Source organism: Lepidochelys olivacea (genome assembly GCF_965140295.1).
Source record: "Lepidochelys olivacea isolate rLepOli2 genome assembly, chromosome: 2".
NCBI classification, from domain to species: domain Eukaryota; kingdom Metazoa; phylum Chordata; order Testudines; family Cheloniidae; genus Lepidochelys; species Lepidochelys olivacea.
In genome coordinates, this window is record NC_140412.1 from 229,465,597 (window position 1) to 229,486,881 (window position 21,285).

Genomic DNA, 21,285 nt, shown 5'->3' on the forward strand with positions numbered 1-21,285 from the left:
CAAAAGTCTAAGTTTTCCTGAGAGAAATTATAGCACCACCTGAAAGGAACTCCTATGAGTGGCTTGTATGGGAGGAAGTATATGGTTAGGGCAGACCATGCTTCCCTGCAATGGCTCTTTAGATTCAGAAATCCCGAGGGACAGCTACCAGCTTGCCATAGCAGTGCTATGATTTAACAATTACACACAGGCCTGGCCATAAGTATGGCAATGTCGATGCCTTAAGCAGGACAGCAAGGAATGAGTTGCTCAAGGGGAGGAGTGTGCCTTCCTTCCTCCCTCAAATTCGCATTAGTGCTCATGTTCTTGGTTCATCCTTGAACAAGGGAAGTGGGGCTGCAGGAATGGACCCTAGAGCAACTAAAAATCTTCCTAACGAGAGGATCCTGATTTCAGGATAGCGTGTGACTGATTTCAGGAAAATCAAATGGAAAACACAGCCACCCTGGAATGTAATGTCACCTCACAACACCACAGTAAAAGCTTCCTAGTCACAATGGGAAAGCTTGGAATTTAAAGTTGAAATATTGTATAGGAAATGGGAGAAACCAGGGCGGGATGAGTACAGGTACCAACTGACTGTACTAGATACACCAAAAAAGGAGTGTCTGAGGTTATGTTGTGGATCTTAAAACTGCAAAACCCTTAGCCAAGCTAAGGGAGAATTTCTATTGTGTAAAATGCAAGCAGAATTGTTAGTATATAGGTCTGTTTGCTAGCCTGGGACAGAATTTTGGGTTGGACTTTTTGATACTCTTATACTAAAATGTGTAAACAAGGGACAAAGACACTGTGATGTTGCTTCTTCCTAGTCAGCAGGATTTGTTAGTACAATGGGACCAGATAAGAGCAGTTAAAGTGTTACTTGAGAGCACAATTTAAAATTGCCTCAACCCCTATCTCAAGGCAAAGTCAAGCAACCAGTCGGGAGGGGAAAAAGGACTTGGGAGGGGAGGTATAAAACACTAAAAAACCAAAGAAATGCCCATACCTCACTTGAGCACAAACTCACTCTCCTTAACCCTCCCAGACCCAAAATGGAACATGACCCTAAGTTGTAAGGGGTGGGACTGTGGGTGTGCATTGCAGGTATATTTGAGCCTGTAAAGGAGGAGGAGGAGGTGGGAACAGGGAAATGGAGAATGGGAAATGAAAATGGGGAATAGGGAATGGGGTCACAGGCAAGGCTCTGTGGCTTCAGAGCTGGGAAGGGAGACATGGGGTAAATGCTCTGCAGAGTCAGAGCTGGGAATGGAACATTGGGAAACAGACTCTGCTGGTGTGTAGAGCTATGGATAGGTTTGCTTGGAACTAACCCCAATAAACATTGCATTGTCTGAACTTTGGACTTCTGGTCTTCTGCTTTCTGTCAGCGAGACAAGAACTGGGGAGAGGGTAAGGGAAAGCCTTCTAACAAGGATGTAGAAAGTTGGTGCAGGAAAAGTGATGTTTGCATTGCAAAGAAGGGTCCTCCTAAACCTGGGAGAGCCCCTGTCATAAATACAAAGGGAAGGGTAAACCCCTTTGAAATCCCCCCTGGCCAGGGGAAAGCTCCTCTCACCTGTAAAGGGTTAAGAAGCTAAAGGTAACCTCGCTGGCACCTGACCAAAATGACCAATGAGGAGACAAGATACTTTCAAAAGCTGGGAGGAGGGAGAGAAACAAAGGGTCTGTGGGTCTGTCTATATTCTGTCTTTGCTGGGGATAGACCAGGAATGGAGTCTTAGAACTTTTAGTAAGTAATCTAGATAGGTACGTGTTAGATTATGATTTCTTTAAATGGCTGAGAAAAGAACTGTGCTGAATAGAATAACTATTTCTGTCTGTGTATCTTTTTTGTAACTTAAGGTTATGCCTAGAGGGGCTCTCTATGTTTTGAATCTAATTACCCTGTAAGGTATCTACCATCCTGATTTTACAGGGGGGATTTCTTTATTTCTATTTACTTCTATTTTTATTAAAAGTCTTCTTGTAAGAAAACTGAATGCTTTTTCATTGTTCTCAGATCCAAGGGTTTGGGTCTGTGGTCACCTATGCAAATTGGTGAGGCTTTTTATCCAACATTTCCCAGGAAAGGGGGGGTGCAAGTGTTGGGAGGATTGTTCATTGATCTTAAGATCCAAGGGTCTGGGTCTGTGGTCACCTAGGCAAATTGGTGAGGCTTTTTACCAAACCTTGTCCAGGAAGTGGGGTGCAAGGTTTTGGGAAGTATTTTTTTGGGAAAGACGTTTCCAAACAGCTCTTCCCCAGTAACCAGTATTAGTTTGGTGGTGGTAGCGGCCAATCCAAGGACAAAGGGTGGAATATTTTGTACCTTGGGGAAGTTTTGACCTAAGCTGGTAAAGATAAGTTTAGGAGGTTTTTCATGCAGGTCCCCACATCTGTACCCTAGAGTTCAGAGTGGGGGAAGAACCTTGACAGCCCCCTTGCAACAGTATCCTGTGGGGACACCAATGGAGCTCATTGCTGTTGATGTTCTTGGGCCGTTCCTTGAGATGGAGGCTGGCAAGTAATAGTTGCTGGTAGCTATGGACTACTTCACAAAATAGCCTATGGCTTTCCAAGCAGAAATCAATAGGCTGTGGCAGTAATAGGGGTCTAGTGAATGAATTCTTCACCAGATTTGGAGTTCCATGTGAGTTACACACAGATCAAGGGAGAAACTTTGAATCCAAAGTGTTTCAACAGATTTGTGAGGTTCTAGGCATACACAAAACTTGCACCCACCCCAGCACACCCACAATCTGAAGGGATGGTGGAAAAGTTCAATAGGACTTTGGGCGGTCAGTTGGCTACCTTTGCAGAACAGCACCAAAGGGGCTGGGAGTAGCATTTCTCATTCCTTTTGATGGCTTATAGAACAGTAGTCAATGAGAGTGCAAAGTCTACCCCATGTCTGGGCATGAGCTAAGTATCCCAACAAACCTCTTGTAAAGAGTTCCTGAAGAGGAACAAAGCTGACTGGGTTAAAAAGGGGCAACAATATTAAAGTGTTAATGTATGTTCAGCGTTAGCATTGACGTCAATGGGACTATTCATTTAAGTTTAACAGGATATGGCACTTAATTTCCTCTTTGTTAGGATTAGTCAATGTGTCAGGAATTCAGCTGGCTCTGGGCATGGTTGCCTAGCAACCCAGGGAGCTCAGCTGGGCCCAATAAACCTTCACTAAGTGACTGTGCTCCTTGATGGGGCTGAAGGGTCAACAGGTCACCATTTAAGGACCAACAGGAGCACAGTGGCAGTTCAATGCATTCTATGCCCAAAGCTGCACCAGACCTGCTTCCTGTCCATCCCTTGCTCCACCCCAGGCCTGCTCTGCTCCAGGCCTACTCACTGCCTGCCTCTGAACCCCCTGATTTATAACTCCTGGTTCTGATCACTGCCTTGTCTCTTGACCACAACTCCGGCTCTGCCCTTTGCTTCTGCTCTGACCACTAAGCAAGACTCCTACTCCAATCACTAGGTCACACTGTGTGACACAGAGATTCTCATCACTTTACACATTTACATGTTAAAAATGGAATGGTTGCAGAAAAACAAACATGTATATTGTTTTATTTGGCTTTTTTCACAAACATCTTCTAAATCCTGTAGTTTTCTTCAAGAACTGGGAAAAGCCATTTTAAGACCTGAAGTACCATCATATTCAGTACAAAGGCAATTTGCTTGCAACATATAATATATTAATTAAGTACCGTTATATCCATCCTGGTTGAGATCTCCAAGATGCGCGATGGCACTGCCGAATCTACCAAACACTTCAATGCCCGACAGTATCTGTGCATCTCGGAAGTAGGAAGCACTTTCCTGCAAGTACAGGTAAACCTGCCCTACTTCCTTAGGTTTACTCTCAAATTCACGCTCCATGAAGAGGGGGGCACCAACTAGGATGTCATCTAAACTAGAGGAATAAAAACAAAACCAAATGTCAATGGGAAATTCAGCCAAATGACATGATTCTGGAAGAAGTGAGAAAGTAGCAGAAATAGCCTCACAAAAAATGTGGTTCAGAGATATAAACCAATAATATCAAATGGGTATGTGGGGCCTGATTCAAAGCCTGCTGAAGTTAATAGGAAAACTCACATTGACTTCAGTGAGACAAAGTGAGTGAGATGAGAATATCTATTAAACCAACTTCTTTTGATGGGAGAGACGAGCTTTCAAGCAACATTGACTTCAATGGCAGGCTCATGGCATGGAAATCCTCTGTTACTGTGAAACCCTATTATTACTTGACTGTAATATATTTAATTTTGGCAATGGTATTTCTCTGTCAGGCCAATAAACTTTATTTAATTGAGAGCAGAGCTTTTTCTACCTTAAGCCTGAAATGGTCTCTGAAAAGCCTTCCCAGCAAGGAACCAACACAATGAGAGAGACACAACAAGTTCTAATATGTCTTAACTCTTACGTAAAAAGCATATAAAATTTAGGAGGAGTTAAACCAACAGGGCTCTATAGAAATGTAATACGGCTGTTTAGCTAATATTCTAAATCATATAGAATATAACAGAGAATGAGATCTTTTCTATGTTTTTAACCACCATATAGAACTGAAATTTTATAAGTTGCTTCACAACACCTATAGAAATATTATTTTCTATAAATTTGATAGAACTTCTCCATAAGGAAAACTGTAATTTAAAATGTAAAGTTCCATTTATTTAGTTCTTCCATGGTTGTAAATATTAGATACCATCCTATGCTACACATATCCTGAAAAGGAAGGAAGCGGATGATGAATGAACAAACAAATATTAAAGCTGTCGGGTTTTTTTCCCCACACTAAAATACCCCAAATCTTTCTCTTTTTATGAAAGATGCTAGTGGTTTGGACAGCATGTTAGTTGAAATTGCTGACTGCCACAAAAAGAGAACATGCTATTTGTGTCCTATGAATGCTGTATTTTACCAATTGTTTTACAATTATTTAGCATACACTATATATTACACAGTAGCTCTATCATCCTCCCAGCATTCATTATTGTTATTATTTTATTAACAGTACAATATAGAGGCCCCCACTGAGATTGGGGCTTAGCTGTGTTAAGTGTAATATAAATCATTTAGTAAGAGATGGTCCCTGCTCCAAAATCTTTACAATCTAACCAGATAAGAGAGACAAAGGAAAGGGGAAGAAAAAGGGGGTATTTTACACAGGGGAACTGAGGCACAGAGCGAATAAGAGACAGATTTTTAAAGGGTCAGATAGACACCTAGTGGGATTTTCAAAAGCACTTACATGTCTAACTCTCAATGGGAGTTGGGCACCTCGACACTTCTGAAAAATCTCACTAGGTGCATATGAGTATTTGTAGATGCATAAACATCTTTAAAAAGGCCCTAAGTGACTTGCCTAAGGGCACACTGAAAGACTATAGCCAGGTCAAGAATTGAAGCCACATCTCCTGAGTCTCAGGGCAGGTCTGCAGTACAGCTGGGATCGATGCTCTGAGATTGATCCACCAGCGGTCGATTTAGCGGGTCTAGTAAAGACCTGCCAAATCGACTGCAGATTGCTCTCCAGTTGACCCCTGTATTCTACTCCCAACGAGAAAAGTAAGGTAAGTCGATGGGAGATTTTCTGCCGTTGCCCCCCTGCGGCGTAGACCTGGCAGTAACTCGACCTAAGGTACATTGACTCCAGCTATGTTATTCACAAAGTTGGAGTTGCGTAGCGTAGGTAGACATAGGCTCAGTCTAGTGCCTTCACTGCAGGACCAATCCTTTGTAAATTAGTGTTGTAAGTAACAAGGTAAATTTTCAGTACCTGCCCTGCCCTGGGGTGACTTGTGCCCTGGGGCCAATAAAAGGAGCAGTCTTTGTACGTGAAGAATAGGTCCATCAATGGCTATTAGCCAGGATGGGCAGGGACGGTGTCCCTAGCCTCTGTTTGCCAGAAGCTGAGAATGGGTGACAGGGGATGGATCCACTTGATGATTACCTGTTCTGTTCATTCCTTCTGGGGCACCTGGCATTGGCCATTGTTGGAAGACAGGATACTGGGCTAGATGGACCTTTGGTCTGACCCAGTATGGCGGTTCTTATGTTCTTACTCCCCTGACCAAAAGAACTGCTGTTGCATCTGGCATTGCATAGGGAACACAAGTGAGAGGCATGCAAACTGAGCCTTTCCCATACACACCCACCAATGCTAGGGCCAAATACAATCTGATCCTTAGAAATCTGGTTGGAGGGAGATGGGAAACCCTTCAAAGGGAGAGCCCAGAACTATGTGTTGTAAACAAATATAGTCACCTAGGTTACTATTAAGAACTTAGATTACTTACAGTGAATTTAAATGTCCAGAGCAAGCTTTTGGCACAAGCTTGCAGCTGGGGGGTGGGGGAGACGGGGTACTAACGTGGCTTTAAGCCATCTTTATAGTCTCCTAATTCTGGGCTGCCTAGGGGCATCCACCTAAGCTACAAACACCCAGTCCCTAAATGCCTATGGGTAAGAGCACTTCCTGACATCCCCATAGTGCTCAGCTTCACCACCTTCATGCCCCCAACACACCCCCTACATTAGAGCTTGCAGTGGGGCCCTTTTAGTGCAAGGTAAGCTCCCTTTTGCAAAGCTTGTTCCAGTGGGAACTCTTCCCTGGCCAAACCCAAGGCTCTAATGTCTCTTTATGCATTACCACAGCAATGTATAAGGGCTTCAGCAGAGGGGAGAATTCCACACACACACACACACACACTTTACTTGTCACTCTCCATGATCCTCATTTACTTGTTTGCATTTCTCTCAATGTGGATAATAAAAAGCAATAAATCAGTCTCACTTTTGGTTTATAGCTAATTTTACTTTCCCAGTTCTAGTACCTCAATGTTTCAGTTTCAAGCACTGCAGAGGAATTGGTTGGTTGGTTATCAACACCTGTGTCCTTGGCTTTTTTAATTGCGGATATATTTCAGTTGCTGTAAGGTTTTGTAGAGGTTTATTTTTACAAAATGTGGATCTGAGCCAAATTAAAGTTGACACCATCCCTTTTAAAAGGCAGCAGGAGTAAAAATAAGAAGACGGAAAGCCGCCAAATGGTGATATATAACCATAACTGTAGTTCAATCTATGGGGGGTATTTTAATAAGTTTCATTAGATTCATTTCACTACTGCACCATGATGTTGTAGTTAACATAAATCAACATATTTATGTTTGTTCCAGCACATAAATGTGACTAGCCAGTATTGCTTCCTTTCTAATAAAACAACATTAAAAAGCACAAGCTGACCACCTGCTGGAATTTTATGCAATTCTTTTGTATCCTGGTGAGTAATAAACAGCAGGAGTATGGGAAGTGTCAATAGTTTAAAGTGTAACTATGTGGAGCTTTGATATAGTACAAATAAAAGACTGGTAAATATTTTATTCCACTGTTTTTCTTGGATATATGGTTTCAACCTAAAAAGAAAAAATTCCTTCGTCTTCTTGCTAAGAATTTGTCTATAAATTTATTACAAAATGGAAGTTTCTAGTTTCAATAGCTGATTTATTTGTAAAAGTGGTGGACACAACTGTAGGACGGCAATAAACCAAGATTTTCTTGTGTCCCTAAAACACTTGCAGACTTTACATCAAGAATAGCCCTGGAACATTTAGTTGAACTGCTCAGGTTAAAGTTAATCAGAGCTGCCTCTAAATTATTATGAAAAATAAAAAGGTCTAATCTTAGAACTTACTCAAGTAAAAGCCTTGTCCCTATTTATCTTTTCAGCCTGATAAAGAATCAGGTTTCCTATACTGGTCAGACACCCTGCTTCTAATTTCTCCACAATCCCTAGCTATATAACAACTTTTCCATGCATATCTTTTCCCTCAAGCAATTTTTGTTAGACTTAGTCTCATATTCTGAGTTATATTTCTAGTTAGTGTACATGCTAGGGTGACCAGATGTCCCGATTTTATAGGGACAGTCCCGATTTTGGGGTCTTTTTCTTATATAGGCTCCTATTGCCCCCACCCCCATCCCAATGTTTCACATTTGCTGTCTGGTCACCCTAGTATATGCCGTCAATTACTGGACTGCAGTCAGGCACATTTATCAAGTGAAGCTTCTTTGTGTTTTGTTTTCAGTGGGATGTTTAGATCTTGGAGAGAGTCATTAGATTTCCTTTCAGATACAGGATGGGAGACCACACAAGCCTCCAAAGCTGTTTGCTGATATTATTGTCATACAGCTATGGAGTTAAAGGAACACGGAATGTTTTAAAAAGATCTTAAGAGATCTTGCAAGCGACTAGCAGATTCCCAAGAAATAACCGGTTCATGAATTTTTTGGCTCAATGAAAGATGAAGCTAAGTCACAATCAACTTCTATAAAGCTCTTATGATACTAGCACAGTGTTTCTTAACATTTTCAGGTTGGTGACCCCTAATTCAAAATAAAAAATTGTCCTGAACCCCTTACATTCACAATAAAAGTAAAAGTTAAAAAATGTATACTCCAATTACGACTGCAAATTCTACTGATGACCTCACAAACTTTGAAGGTTTGGGCTATCCTGAAGTTATTCTGGACATTTTATTTTCTTTGGAATTATAATTATTATATTATTCAATGCTTCACAACCCTCCCCATTGCCTTGTGTAACCCCCTTGCGGGGGGGGGGGCGAGGGGGTGTCTCAATTAACCAGTTGAGAAACACTAATTTAGCCCACAGAGAATACTTCATACATTACATGAACCTACAAATAAATATAAGAAGAGAAAGTGTCCCATATGAAGTATACAACTCTTTGGGATATTTTGCAGTAGGTGAATAGTCACATAGTTATAATTTTAAGCCTGAAATAACATTGGGAGTAAACTCTAAGGCTCAAAGTATTAGTGATCTTATCTCAGTGATAAAGAACTAATGTTAACATTCACTTACTAAAGCCCTGATCCTGCCAACTACTTTGAGTATGTCTACGTGGGGATAAAAAACCCGTGGCTGGCAGGGGTCAGCTGACTCAGGCTTGTGGGGCTAAAAATTTCTGTGTAGACATTTTGGCTTCAGCTGGAGCCCAAGCTCTGGGACCATTCACTCTCGCAGGGTCCCAGAGCTCAGGTTCCAACCTGAGCTCGAACATCTACAGAGCAATTTTTAGCTCTGCAGCCCAAGCCCTGCAAGCCCAAGTTAGCTGACCTGGACCAGCTGTGCCATGGGGCTTTTATCCGTGTGCAGGCATACCCTAAAACTATTCACAATTTTAGGTCTTGTTGACACCTAAAACTTAGGACAACCCAGCTCCATCACTCCTAAGATAGGTAGTTAAATCCCTGTGTAGACACTGCTAGACTGACGGAAGAATTCTTCTATCAACTGTCTCTCAATGGGGTGGATTTACTACAGCAACGGAAAAACCCCTTCATCACTGTTGCAAGTGTCTACATTATGGTGGTGTAGCTGCTGTAGTGCAGACATACATGAAAGTTAATGGTGCTTAAGTGCTCTATGAATCAGGGCTTAAAAGCCAGATAGTGTCATTAAGGCATAACCCTGAGTAATGGGAGCTCTAAAAGGCATAGGTCCTTAGGCGGGCACAATACCTCTTGGAACTATTGTAGAGCATGGTCACTTTGCAAACCTTAAAAGATGATGCAGTATGCATGGACCTTCGTGACAGCTGAGCTCCTTTTGGACAGGCTAGCGGCCTTATGCAGCCCTTGCTGCAATGGGAGATGGAGAGGGTATAAGAGAAATTGAAAAAGAAAGGCTCTGCTTTTCCATAGAGGAAGTCTGAACCATTCTACATCTGGCTCTTACCCACGTCTTTCTAAACACCACTCCTTGCCTCTTTCAATATTAGGAAATTGAACCGAATTTGGATGTTCTCACTCTGCCCTTATTGTTCCAAACAATCTTGTCAGCTGTCAGTAAGAAAAACTCCACTAAAACTTCTTTTGCAAAGGCCATTAGACCAAGTTTTAAAAAAGGAAGAGTGAATTAATAAAGTTGAGACCCAAACTGGATAATTAGAACTAGAAAAGCACAGAAGAGCTGTACAGAAGTATAAGAAACATTTTTCAACTGAGAGCATTAGAAAAACAGAGTTCATTAACAGATATATTTATTTTGGCTTTTCCATATAAAGGGATCATGATGGCTTTTGGAGATGTAGTGTGAACATTATTTACTAAGGCCAGGATTTTCAAAAGGGACTAAAGAAGGAGTTAGGCAATCAATTCCTATTGGATTTCAATGGGATTGGGGTGCATTGTGTAACCTACCCATCACAGTTAATATCCGACACGGCAACAGTGTACCCAAAGTAAGACGCCATCTATAAATGAAAAACAACACATACATTTTCATATCCAATATTCATTAAAAGATTGTTTTTCCTAACAAACCTCTTCACCTTTATGAAAAGTAATATTTTCTACCCTTTGAAATAAATTAACAAATTGTTAGAACTATAATATTTTGGATGCAATGATATTCCTCTGAGGGATAGTATATTATTGCTTAGATCTTTGACATTACCTGTTCACCAGTGAAATTCTGAATAAAGGTCAAGTCTGTAGAATTAATAATTGAAACCTGGCAATAGAAAAAAATATAAAAGGTTCCAGTCATACCATAACAAGTTATACTGTAATGTAACTACAGGTATATTTAGAAAAGTTAAAGGATGGTTCAGTGGTTACAGTACTAACATAGGACCTGGGAGACCTGAGTTCAGTTCTCTGCTTCACCACAGATTTTCTGTGGGACCTTGAACAAGTCATTTAGATTTTTCTGTGCCTCAGTTCCCCATCTGTACAATGGAGAGCATAGTACTTCCCTGCCTGGCAGCAGTGTTGTAAGGAACCATACATTAAAAACTGTGAGATGCTCAAATACTACAATATCTGGGGGAAGCATACATGTACCATAGATAGGTGCTTTTTTTTTTTTTTGAGCAGTGAGTTCCAATATGAGGTTGGAATCTGGCAATATGATGTTAGAATCTGGAATCTGTTTAGGGTATGCAAGGACTACAGTCAGGTCTGTAGCTGGGAACTGTCAATTTTCCACGCAGATTGTTCCTGAAACCTGGCTTTTGTTGTATTTACTCTATAAGGAGATAAGCATTGTTTCACAACCTGCACTGCTCTCTCTTCTCTTCAGAATTTATATCATGACTTTTCATATCTGACAGTTTCATAACACATACATAGAGCATTGAACTGAAAACCAGATCTGAACATCCCTAAGATACGTAGACTTGGATGTTTCTTCATCATGGGAACAACCAGAACAGTACATCAAACACCCATGGACTTGGGGTGAATTTGGATTTGAATCTGCAGCTACAGAAATACTGGCACAAGAGTTCAAAGCAGTCTTGTAACTGGCTACAGAACATACAGACTTCAAAAATAAATAAAAGCCTGAGCTTTAAAGCCCAATTCCGGAAAGCAGTTAAGCACATGCTTAAGTGCTTTGCTGAATCAGAGTCTAAGTCCATAGGAGTTTTGCCCGGATAAGGAATACAGCGTACAATGTGGCATAAAAACATGATATAGCCTTTCCTCCTCAAAACAACATAGCACATGCATTTTTACTACTAATCAGATCAAATGTGGGTACAATACATACATAGCCAAAGTTCTGTGCTCCCCTAGGCACTCCAGCAACCAACTCTGAAAAGATAATTAATTAATTAATGCATACATTGTTTTAGCTGATTGGAGCACCATCACTTAAATTCTGCTACCATACAGCCCGTATTATTTGAGAGTATGCTGTCTATTAGCAGTATCAAAGACCCCTGTAACTGATGTTAGATTTTTAAATTAGTATAATGTGCTTATCAGCTTCCCTAGATATATGCACAAAATATTACATCATTAAATGTTGGACTCTCGGTCTACACCAGGACAGAGGTCTCTTTCTCCCTGGTGTCCTCTAGATGACATTTACTGTATACTTTAACACTATAGGAGAAGGAATTCCAAAATTACAGGGAATAAGCAGCAGCAGTTGGGGGCAACTGGGTTAATTTGCATGAGTTCTCCACATCCCAACTGACTTTGCACGTTTTGGCTATGGAGCTGTTCATCCTTTTAAATAGTCCATTTTCATAGGCCAGCCCTTCTGACAAATAATCTGCTCTGTCTGAGACAAGATGCATAGCTCCTAAGGTCTGAGCTGCCTAGGAGGCCATGCGTTTTTCGGCTGGACCAAGTGCCTGGGTATACTGCTCAATTTCAAAATGATTTCTGGAAATAGATGAATACGGTTGGATGAACTTGGTGCTGTGTAAATGTGATTATTTATTTTTTAACCTCAGAAGTCATTTTGCTCTAAACTCTGCTGCCACATCACATGGGGCTCAGAGCTCAGCGAATATCAGCTAGACAGGGTCAGGCCTGGTCAATATTTGGCTAAGTCTTCTACTGAGCACTGGAGGAAGTGGTGTTGCTAATTCATTAGGAGGTGCTGTCTGATGCTCTGAGTCCGTCCTTAACCATACTACTAGGGAACTGTGCTGCTTGAGGCACAGGTCAGATATACCATAAAACCAAGGTCTTCACCATTTGAGACCAATTAAGATCCGAAGTCACAAGGGGAGCAACATGAACCTCAGAGTTGAAGCCAAAAAGAAAAGGAGTACTTGTGGCACCTTAGAGACTAACCAATTTATTTGAGCATGAGCTTTCGTGAGCTACAGCTCACTTCATCGGATGCATACCGTGGAAACTAACCAATTTATTTGAGCATGAGCTTTCGTGAGCTACAGCTCACTTCATCGGATGCATACCGTAGAAACCGTTTCCACGGTATGCATCCGATGAAGTGAGCTGTACCTCACGAAAGCTCATGCTCAAATAAATTGGTTAGTCTCTAAGGTGCCACAAGTACTCCTTTTCTTTTCGCGAATACAGACTAACACAGCTGTTACTCTGAAACCTGAGAGTTGAAGCCAAATTCTAATCTGGGAAATGACATTGTGCCTAGCTACAAAACATTTTCCCTGTAACTGCAGTTGAAAATTCTTCCTCACTGATTCTCCTAAACTTGTAGGGCTTGTTGCTGTCCTCTGTTACATTGCTGATCCATTTTATCCCAGAGGCAGCCAAGTTTTATGTTGGTGAAGAATCCATTATAGATATGTAGCTTGTAAATAATTGGATTAAACTTGTAATGTGTGTGTAATCTTCCTGATGAAATTGCCACGGACATGCAAATTGTTATACAAATACCCTACTGTAGAATGTATTTGATCTAAGAAAGAGCCTTCACTTCTAAAAGAAGCTCATGCATTATTCTCTTTCAGGCATTTTTGTTCATGTGCCTTTAAGCCTTTCCTTATTCAAGGGATCAGTTCCTTATTTCGTTTGCCTGTATAATGTTTTCTCTCCTTTCAAATATAGATTTTTAATATTAAGAGTTCAACCCTGACCAGCTCTGCTCTGAAATGCAAGGTTCAGGAAGAGGAGAGAGTATAGGGATCCGCTTCCCACTACACAAGCAGTAACTCAAGCACTGAACAGAACATATTGCATTAGGAGGAGGAACAGTTAACAAGCTGTCCCATGCACCATGTCCTCAAGGGATAGGGTCTGTAGCTTTTAGGAAATATCCAGGATCCCAAGTGAATAGTGCTTCTCTCAGAAGCACCTGGAGTTAGCTGGCAGATGTGGCCTTAGAGTGCTATCACCCAACCCTACCTGTGTAATCTTGTCCTAGGCAGAAAGATACCTATGGCTGGGGATGCATAGGTTTAGGCTACTGCAGCTCTGCTTTCCCTTGCTGTATCATCCCAGGGAAAGATTTGCCCCCAAGTACATTGAGTAGAGATTCATTATCCCACCCTTTAATATTTTAAATGTTTAAGACCCATTTTCCCATTTAGAGAACAGAAATAGATAAACAGACATGCACACAGTCATATGCTTTACATTTTGACTTGCTTCTTACCTTGTTCAAGGTCTCCAGTAAATTCCCCAGCAGCCACTGAGTATCCTAGTTTAAGAATAAATTACAAGCATGAAACCTGACAAATCATTTACTTCCAAAGAAACATGCTTCTGGAGGGGCAACCAAATTTGTCCTCTCTTTCAATAATCTCTGTCAGAACTTTATAAAATAGTATATCTAAGACTGGAGGAGTGGGTGGGAAAGGAAAATCATTTGTCAAGTTATTATGACTACCTTCATCATAAGTCGCAAAAGTACAATAATTCTACAGGCCTAAATCACTAGGAAACACATTGCTATTTAATTGCATCCCAAAATCAGCTGTTAAGCATTAATACTTTATAATTCACCTGAAAATATAAACTGCAAATGCTACATCCTTTGTGATAATAGCTTTTTTATTATATTCCTTTTTTGCCATTATGATGCATAATCACACAATTGTCTCTGTTATACGTAGGATCAGATTTCCAAAGCTATTTAGGCATCTAAAGTTGCCGATAAGTGCCCTAAAAAGGACATAAGGTTAAGCACCTAATGCCCATTGACTGAGTAAGGACTAATGGATTGGGCTCATGACTGCAAAGCCAAATACAAAGCATATGTGAGAGGACATATATCACTGCCTTCAAACTTCACTGCATCATTTCTACAATCATTGAAAAGAAAGCAACATTTGTTACATGCAGAGTTATGTGCATATTACACACAATTCCTGGAGAGAAGGAGCCACCAGCTATCTTTTAAAACATGTACTCAAAGAGATCTAGGTTTCTCTATGTACAGATTACTTCTGTTTATCTGAAACCCTATTATCCGAACCCTTATTCAACCCCCAACATGAGATACATGCCCTCCGCAGCCTGTATCTCATGCTGGGGGACAAGGAAAGGATTTGGATAATTCAGAGGTTCGGATAATAGAGCAGAGAGCCCGGGCCAGGGCTGTAAGGAGAAGGACAAACCCCTGGTTGCAGGGAAGGCCTGCTGCTGAAAGAAAAGGAGTACTAGTGGCACCTTAGAGACTAACCAATTTATTTGAGCATCAGCTTTCGTGAGCTACAGCTCACTTCATCGGATGCATTTGCATCCGATGAAGTGAGCTGTAGCTCACGAAAGCTGATGCTCAAATAAATTGGTTAGTCTCTAAGGTGCCACTAATACTCCTTTTCTTTTTGCGAATACAGACTAACACGGCTGCTACTCTCAAACCTGCTGCTGAATGATTCCTGTGGCAGTGCAGGGAGCCCTCTGCAGCCCCACTGTCATGGGAGGGAGGGAGTGGGGCAGAGCAGAGATCCTCAGCCAGGATTGCAAGGAGGAGGATGACAACAAGCCTTTGGCTGTGGTGGAAGGCATCCTGCTGCAAAAGGCTCCTTCCCTCTCAATGATCCAAATAAAATCCATGTCCCCCATGCTTTCTGGATAATCAGGGCCCACTACTGCTCTCACTGAAGTCAATTATAGTTTGTCCTTAACGACAATGAGAGCAGAATTGGGCCCTTAGAGATTACTGTACTAAAGCATTACAAAAAAGGTTTCTTTTCCCTCTCAACAGTTGAAATAGTCCCTAATTACAGTAAGCTAAATCATTTCCCCTGACTGAAAAAAGGTGTGAACATGAAAAGTTAGTATGCTTGCTTAAGTACATTAAAACCCATGCATAACTATAGCATCCTAGTTAGCTAGTCATTTAGGATCTTGAACACTTACTCCTGTGTTTAACTTTAAGCATGTCAGTTGTCCCATTAAAATAAATTAGCAAATTACTGAATGGGATTCCTTGCTCCTGTGCTTAAAGTCAAGCAAGTGTTTACAGGATTGGGGCCTTCATAATTTAGGATTTGCTTTCTCATTCAGGTAAGTCCAGTGCCTCTAGACCAGGGGTTGGCAACCTATGGCATGCATGCCAAAGACGGCATGCGAGCTGATTTTTAATGGCACGCTGCTGCCCGCCGGGTCCCAGCTGCCGGCCCCACTCAGCCCGCTGCCAGTCTGGGGTTCTGGCTGCCAGCCCCTTGCCAGCCGGGGTCCTGGCTGCAGGCCCTGCTCAGCCCCCTGCCGGCCTAGGTGAATTTAATTTTAAATGAAGCTTCTTAAACATTTTGAAAACCTTGTTTACTTCACATACGACCATCGTTTAGTTATATAATATATAGACTTGTAGAGAGAAAGACCTTCTAAAAAACGTTAAAATGTATTACTGGCACGCGAAACCTTAAATTAGAGTGAATAAATGAAGACTCGGCACACCACTTCTGAAAGGTTGCCGACCCCTGCTCTAGACTGTACATCTTACCTAGGTAATTGTCATCATATATGGGTGGTGCCACTCCAGTTTGCTTTTCTCTTGTCAGTTTCCTTAGAATATCCTTGAATGAATAGTCCGTAATGATATCTGCAATACTGGTGGTGATTACTTGACCTGTATTCAAATAATTGCATCGAGTAAAGGAATTCAGAGAAGAGCCAACTCCTTAAAATACAGGGTTATCTACAGTTTTTAAGATTTAAGATTAAACACAAGGTTCAAGACACTGTTTACTCAATTCATCACTAACTGTCCAACATCCATAACAATGTATTGCCAGACTGCTGCAGCAGAGAAGAGCAGTGCATAGTCACTGCAATCCTTCCCCACTGCCACTCTGGGAACTTCCTGAGAATATTTAAACCAATGCATTTCCACATCATTCAGAAACAGGAAGACAATATAGAACACAACATGGTATTAACCATAACTAACACAACTCCATTCCATTTCAAAGTGCTGGTCCTACATAGGCCTAGATCATGCTCTTGCATTGACAGCCTTTCCATAACAGCTATAATTCAATGGAATCCTATAGCCCAAAAGCAGTGTATTCTCAGAGGAGAGTTCAGAGATATGGAATTCTATTCCATCAGAAGTCAAAATAAGTCAGAATCTTTCTCCTTCAGTGACACAATGCAAAACCCATTACACAGGTCCACCACAACAATGAAGCTGCCAAATGGCTTGACAATGTCTTCCTGGCAGGCAGAGACCAAGAATGCGCCTTACCGTAATAATGGTTAAATCAAGGGAGGGGCAAAAATGTTCTGCCCTTACCTCTAGCAAGGCAGGTCTCATCTATATATGTGGCATCATGATACCAAAACAATGAGATGGGGTATTAGAAATGTCTGGACAGAAATCAATCTAAAAATCCCAAACTGAACTTATGCTATGAAAATGTCACACATAATGTACTCTCTCTATTGTGCAATTGACACTTCAATTCCAGATGAAAATAAAGTTAAGTTTGTCCATTAAGAGGCAAAATGTCAACAGTAAAACATTTACCTCATTTCGTCTCCTATAGAATCCATGGCCTGATTCTGATCTCATTCTTTTTTTTTTTTTAAACACACAGGAGTCACTACATTGACTTCAGAGCAGTTATTCTGATTCACACGTATATAAGTGATACCAGACTCAAACAGATAGCCTGACGCCTAGAAAATAACAGGAATCCAGGATGAACTTTCTCCTGACACCTGGCCTTTCCTTTTTGGTTGAAGTTAACTGAGTGAACATACCTTGCCAGTAAAAACTCCCAGGTCCTCCTACTATAAGATCCCCATTCTACAAAAACAACAGACATGAACAATGTTAAATTATAAATCGATAACACGCAGTGGAAAAACAATTAGTACAATTATATCTAAACAACTGTCCTGTTTTATTTAAACAACAAAAGGAAAATCAGGGTCATGGTACAGGATATAGGCCCCGATGCAGGAAAGCACTTCTTTAAGTACATGCTTTAATCCACCCTTTTTTCAGGAAAGCGGTTGAGTGTGAGATTAACTTTGAAGTCAAGACACATGCTTTAGTGTCTTTCCTGAATAGGGATGCTTTCCTGAATCATCAGGGCCATAATCGGTTTGGCATCTACAGAATAACATTTCTCAAAGACTGCTTTGTTTCTTTGTAAACAAAAAAAAAACTAAAGATAACACAAAAGAGGTCAGTGATGCCCAATGTATCCAAAGCAATGCTTTACAGACCGACATGGCTATAGCCACCTTGTAGCCATCCCTTTGACACAGGCTAATTGGGTGAAAAGAATAACATGAATGTAAAATGGATAACAATCTGTCTCAGAAACACAGTGTACGGTTACTGTGTTTAGCCACACACATGTGGCCCTGGTGATCTAGTACTGCTATAGACCCACTAGCTACAAAGTATATTCCTAGGGCCCATAGTATTGTTACTAGGTGGCATAGGGGAATGCACTGGACACACTTTCAAAGCACTCCACCCCTACCTACCCCCCAGAAAAAAACAATGTGATTGAATTATTAGCCTGCTGTTGAAAGAATCCTCCTATAAATTGCTTATATTTAAAAAACAAAACAAAAACCACTCAAGGGCTGATGCTCAGTATGTTCTAAAAATCAGGTCCTGGTGAGTGACTCAAGTTGGGCACACGAAAATGGAGGCACCCCGTGGGCTGGGGCACCATTGCCCCCCTTGATTAGACAGGATGTTGCACAGCAACTGCCCAGATCAGCAGGGCAGGCACCCACCCCTGGTTCTCTGAATCTCTGTAGTCCTGTTCTGGAGATAAGGATGTTTATTTCTGTCCCATGGGGTTGTACAGGGCAGCCCTTATGTTTGACAAAGGTAATCAGACCCTTGCCATCAACAGGCCTGAAACCCCCTTTGGTTCTTAAGTCCCTGTTAAGGGGTTGGTAGGGGAATCCAGGCCCAACCACTCCACTGGGTTCAGCTCAGATCCCTTAACCTAGGCAGGCAGAATCCTCCAAAATTCTCCTGCTATACTCTGAGCTCCTTCCTGCCTCCCTTGGTTCTATATGCTTCTGAAGCCTGTGGCTCTGACTGTCCCTTCTCTAGGTCATTGTCACTCCGAGGCAGCTTCTCACCAGCTTGCTGGCAGCTCCTTCTTTCTTGGGTCTGTTGCCTCCTCTGGCAGCCACCTCCCGCTCTGAGCTCTTTTATTTTCAGCTCTTTTATTCAACCAGCTGCTCAGATGCTGCCAATCAGCACTGATGGGCAGTTCCTTCATTAACCCCTTGGTTGCCAAGCCTGCCTAAGGTCTATGCACCCCATGACACAACCAAAATCCCTAGTCACTTCTGAAGGTTTGGATGGCCAGAGCAACAGTAATGCTATAGCACAGGTTGGGATGGATTCAGGAGAAGTCAATGGGAGTGCATCTAACAAGTTATCTTTTATCTATTTTTGAAATTAAACTGGGAAATTTCAAGTCTGTAATGCTTTTGAGAAATTGCAGCTGTGACGGGTTGCCCCCCACCCTGGCATGTCACCTGATGTACTGGGGTTTAATTGAGCCTCTCCCGCTCAACCAGCCTAGGTTCCCTCTTCCTGCTTTGCTGAATTAGGCTCTCCAGCCTCTTGCAGCATACACACTCAAGTAGGGCTACACCCTGCTGCAGACACAGACTGAAGTCAGCTCTGTGTGAGAGGGCTCCCCAGCACTCACGTGGCCACCTCTTTTGGGAGACAAACCCAAAATACTAGTGTTTTGCACTACATAGAAATATCTGTACAGCACAAGCTCAAAAAATTCACCCTCTTCCTCAATGTGAAGAGAGATATGCATGACTTCTTCCCCCCCCCATTAAAAATTGCATAAACTGGGTTTAATAATAAACAAAACAAATTTTATTAACTACAAAAGGTAGATTTTAAGTGATTAAAGGAATAGCAAGCAGAACAAAGCAGATTACTAAGCAAATGAAACAAAACACACAAACTAAGCTTGACACATTAGATAGGTAGGATACAAATTAGCATATTCTCACCCTGAGTGATAAATAGGCTGGCGGATTCTTAAGGCACAAGTTGCCTTGGCTTTCCCAGGTTTTAGCCTGATTTAGTTGGTATTGGTCCTGCTTTGAGCAGGGGGTTGGACTAAATGACCTCCTGAGGTCTCTTCCAACCCTAATCTTCTATGATTCTACGACCAATACTTCTTACCGTTCAGTCTTTGTTCCTCAGATGTTTTCAGATGTGTTGTTGTAGGGAGAGTTAGGACCCCTCATGTTGTCATTGTTCCTGTTTTATATCTTCCCCCCACTTGCTGGAAAGTTTTTTGCTGTGACCTGGGTCAAACAGTTCCCATTGTATAGAGCTATCTTTGAGAGGTTTTTATTGCACACAGTTCCTGGGGTAATCCTTATGCATTTCTTCAATAAGAAGTCCCTAGCATTGTTTAGCCTCATCCATTTGAAATACAGAGACATGGTCAATATTCCCAGCTTTAGATACAAAAATGATACATGCATACAAATTAGATAAACACATTCAGTAAATCATAACCTTTCCAATGATACCTTACATGAGCAATCTTGCAGAAAGTACATCTCGGTTATGTCATATCCATATCATAAGCATATTTCCATAAAGAATATGGAGTGTAATGTCACAGCAGCAACTTCATGAAAAATGTTACTCAAAACAAGAAGGGGATGAATTTCCAATCAGGGGGACTGGAATAGATGAAGGAAGAGGTCAATTGGGATACGTCAGCATAAAATTTCTTCCACGGAGTTCAAAAGTAGAATCTTACCTTGTAAAAATCTAAGCTGAACCCTGCTTGACAGAAACCTTGTCCTTCAGGATCTGCATTGCCTGCATTATCAAAATATGAATATTTATTGATCTCATAATGCCTGAATAGAACTTACTTATAGCCATAAGAGATGGTTCAGAGAAGAGCTACAAGAATGATTAAAGGATTTTAAAACATGCCTTATGATGAAAGATACAAGGAGCTCAATCTATTTAGTTTAACAAAGAGAAGGCGAAGGGGTGTCTTGGTCACAATCTGTGCATGCCTATATATGGAACAGAAATTTGATAATGGGGGCTCATCAGTTAGCTGACAAAGCTATAACAAGATCCAATGGCTGGAAGTTGAAACTTGTCAAATTCAGAAATGAGGTTTAATTTTTTTTTAACAGAGAACCACTGGACCCTCTTACCAAAGGTCATGGGGGATTCTCCATAACTGGCAATTTTTATATCAAGTTTGGATGTTTTTCTAGAAGACATGATCTAAACAGGAATTAATTTGGGGAAGTCTTATGGTCTGTTATACAGGAGGCCAGATCAAATTATTACATTGGCCCCTTCTGGCTTTATAATCTATGAATTGCCATCACTACAAGATTTCCCAAGGAGAAATAATTAGTACCCAGATTTACATGCAACAACAAAAAGAAAAAATATATACTTTATTGAATTATTGTATCATAGGTTTCCGTTGTGGGTACATATTTTATTAAATATTGTAGTATTGCCTTATCTCCATAATTCAAAGTGATACTGCAAATCTAACTCCTGTGTCAGTACTATAGTTTGTTACA

General features: G+C 41.2%; 1 protein-coding gene across 1 annotated transcript in view; it reads right to left on the reverse strand.

The window, feature by feature from the left end:
* ITGA8 (integrin subunit alpha 8) overlaps positions 1–21,285 on the reverse strand; it is a 173,703-nt gene that overhangs the window by 125,686 nt on the left and 26,732 nt on the right. Inside the window, exons 5-12 of the mRNA XM_084620269.1 lie at positions 20,487–20,548; positions 17,464–17,509; positions 16,202–16,327; positions 13,904–13,948; positions 11,579–11,622; positions 10,481–10,537; positions 10,225–10,277; positions 3,699–3,904 (exon numbers count right to left, since the gene is read on the reverse strand). Coding sequence (XP_084476395.1) covers positions 3,699–3,904; positions 10,225–10,277; positions 10,481–10,537; positions 11,579–11,622; positions 13,904–13,948; positions 16,202–16,327; positions 17,464–17,509; positions 20,487–20,548 — 639 coding nt within the window. The remainder of the gene's footprint in view (positions 1–3,698; positions 3,905–10,224; positions 10,278–10,480; positions 10,538–11,578; positions 11,623–13,903; positions 13,949–16,201; positions 16,328–17,463; positions 17,510–20,486; positions 20,549–21,285) is intronic.